At 40.1% G+C, this 1,729-nt stretch overlaps 1 protein-coding gene across 1 annotated transcript in view; it reads left to right on the forward strand.

Moving 5' to 3' along the window:
• The window catches only part of LOC101848260, a gene marked incomplete in the record, with an annotated part of 33,837 nt that overhangs the window by 5,085 nt on the left and 27,023 nt on the right, over nucleotides 1–1,729 (forward strand). Inside the window, 1 exon segment of the mRNA XM_005090665.3 lies at nucleotides 454–1,637. Coding sequence (XP_005090722.3) covers nucleotides 674–1,637 — 964 coding nt within the window.

Below are 1,729 nucleotides of genomic sequence, written 5' to 3' on the forward strand. Positions count from 1 at the left end.
AGAGAGAGAGAGAGAGAGAGAGAGAGAGAGAGAGAGAGAGAGAGAGAGAGAGATTTTTGTGTATGTGAGCGTTCAATATGGCATGTGATCAATGAGGCATGAAGTTTGTTTCAAAATAGAGCCTAAATTTGAAAACTGCTGGCATTGGCACAATGGTTGATAGGTTCTTTTGTGTTTTCTTTTTTTTTGTTTTTGATTTGTTTGTTTGTTCATTCGTTTTGTTTGTTTGTTTGTTTTTATTAGCAAGACAGGAATAGAAACTTATTAGAAAAAAAGTGGTTGCATTGCAAAGACTAGCCATTACACTACCGAATCTTGTACAAATGACAAGAGTAGTGATAGATATTCATTTTTTTAAATGAATTTTTTCACTTATTTTACCTTTGAACAATTTTGATGAAAAACACAAAAAGCAGTAGTCGATTTACAATAATGCTATCTTATCTTCCACAGAACGACGAGGTATCTTCTGCTAGTGAGGAAGAGGATACAGTCATGTAGTAAAGGAGAATGCTTTTAATGCTTACTTTTTTGCCCCAACATTCTGTGGTAAAGAAAGCCAGATGACTGAAGATCACAAAATATGCTGTAGAAGAGCCTCAACGCAAAAACATTATACTTGACGTTCAGGACAAACATTGTTCTCCATCACGCGCTCGCAGACACATACGTGATGGCTGACGGCATGTCTTTCAACGTTATCGTGGATTCCAAAAGATTAAATGTTCCAGAACGTGTGTCTGCCACACCAAGAGGTGAAAATGTTTCCCCAGATCCAGGGAAAAGTAAAAACGAAGAAGCTCACTTCGGGCAGAGAGTCATTCACGTCGCTGCTGCTACAGAAGATACACCTTCTGAGGAGATGTTTCAAGCTGTGTCAGACGGGTTAACACATGTGAAAAATAGAGATGCAATCGATACTGAGAACTTGTTGCTTTTGGAAAAAATGACCAATGCTAAAAAAAATCGTAAAATTTACACCGGAGGAGAAGTTTTCTCTGATGATGACGTTGCACATGATCAGGATCCGCAAAACGATCCCTCCGCTTTGATTTTCCAGAAAGGCCCTTCGCGACCGCCAACAGCAACCCAGTTTGCACGACTTTGCAATTTTCCCGTCCGAACTGAGAGGCCTGAATTGATAAAGAGAAACCCATTCACGGAACTTGAACTTCCATCTGGGTTTACTCTTGGTGCCAATAGTGACCTTCCCTCACTCCAAAATCAGCCCGTGAAAAGCAAAAGTCTAGTAAAGGGAGAAAATAACAATGAAACCAATAGTAACTCACTTGTTCAGGAAGGAGATCAATCCAGAAATATGGACATAGATTCCTTCACCACCGAAAAGCAAAGTGTTAGCGTAGATGTTAACAACGACAGCTTGGGAGAAAGACAAAGAGATGAAACATCTCCACTAAAATCAGTGAACATTGAAAATGTAGAATCTGTGGCGGAATCAAAAAGTGTCGAAGTTCCGTGCATTGTGTCGATTTCAGTGAGAGACTTAACGAAAACAAAGGATTTCTATGTCATCTACTTTGACGACCTTGAAACGGTTAAGGGACAGTTTGACGAGTCCACCATGCTGATAGATGGTTTGCAGCTGAATTTGTATATGGAAGTCAGCAGTAACAAAGGTATGATCTTTAGTTTTATAGTCAAATTTCTCCTCCTCCTCTTCCTCCTTTTCCTCCTCCTCCTCCTCCTCCTCCACCTCCTCCTCCTCCTC

This window comes from Aplysia californica, unplaced genomic scaffold, assembly GCF_000002075.1.
Source record: "Aplysia californica isolate F4 #8 unplaced genomic scaffold, AplCal3.0 scaffold00020, whole genome shotgun sequence".
NCBI classification, from domain to species: domain Eukaryota; kingdom Metazoa; phylum Mollusca; class Gastropoda; order Aplysiida; family Aplysiidae; genus Aplysia; species Aplysia californica.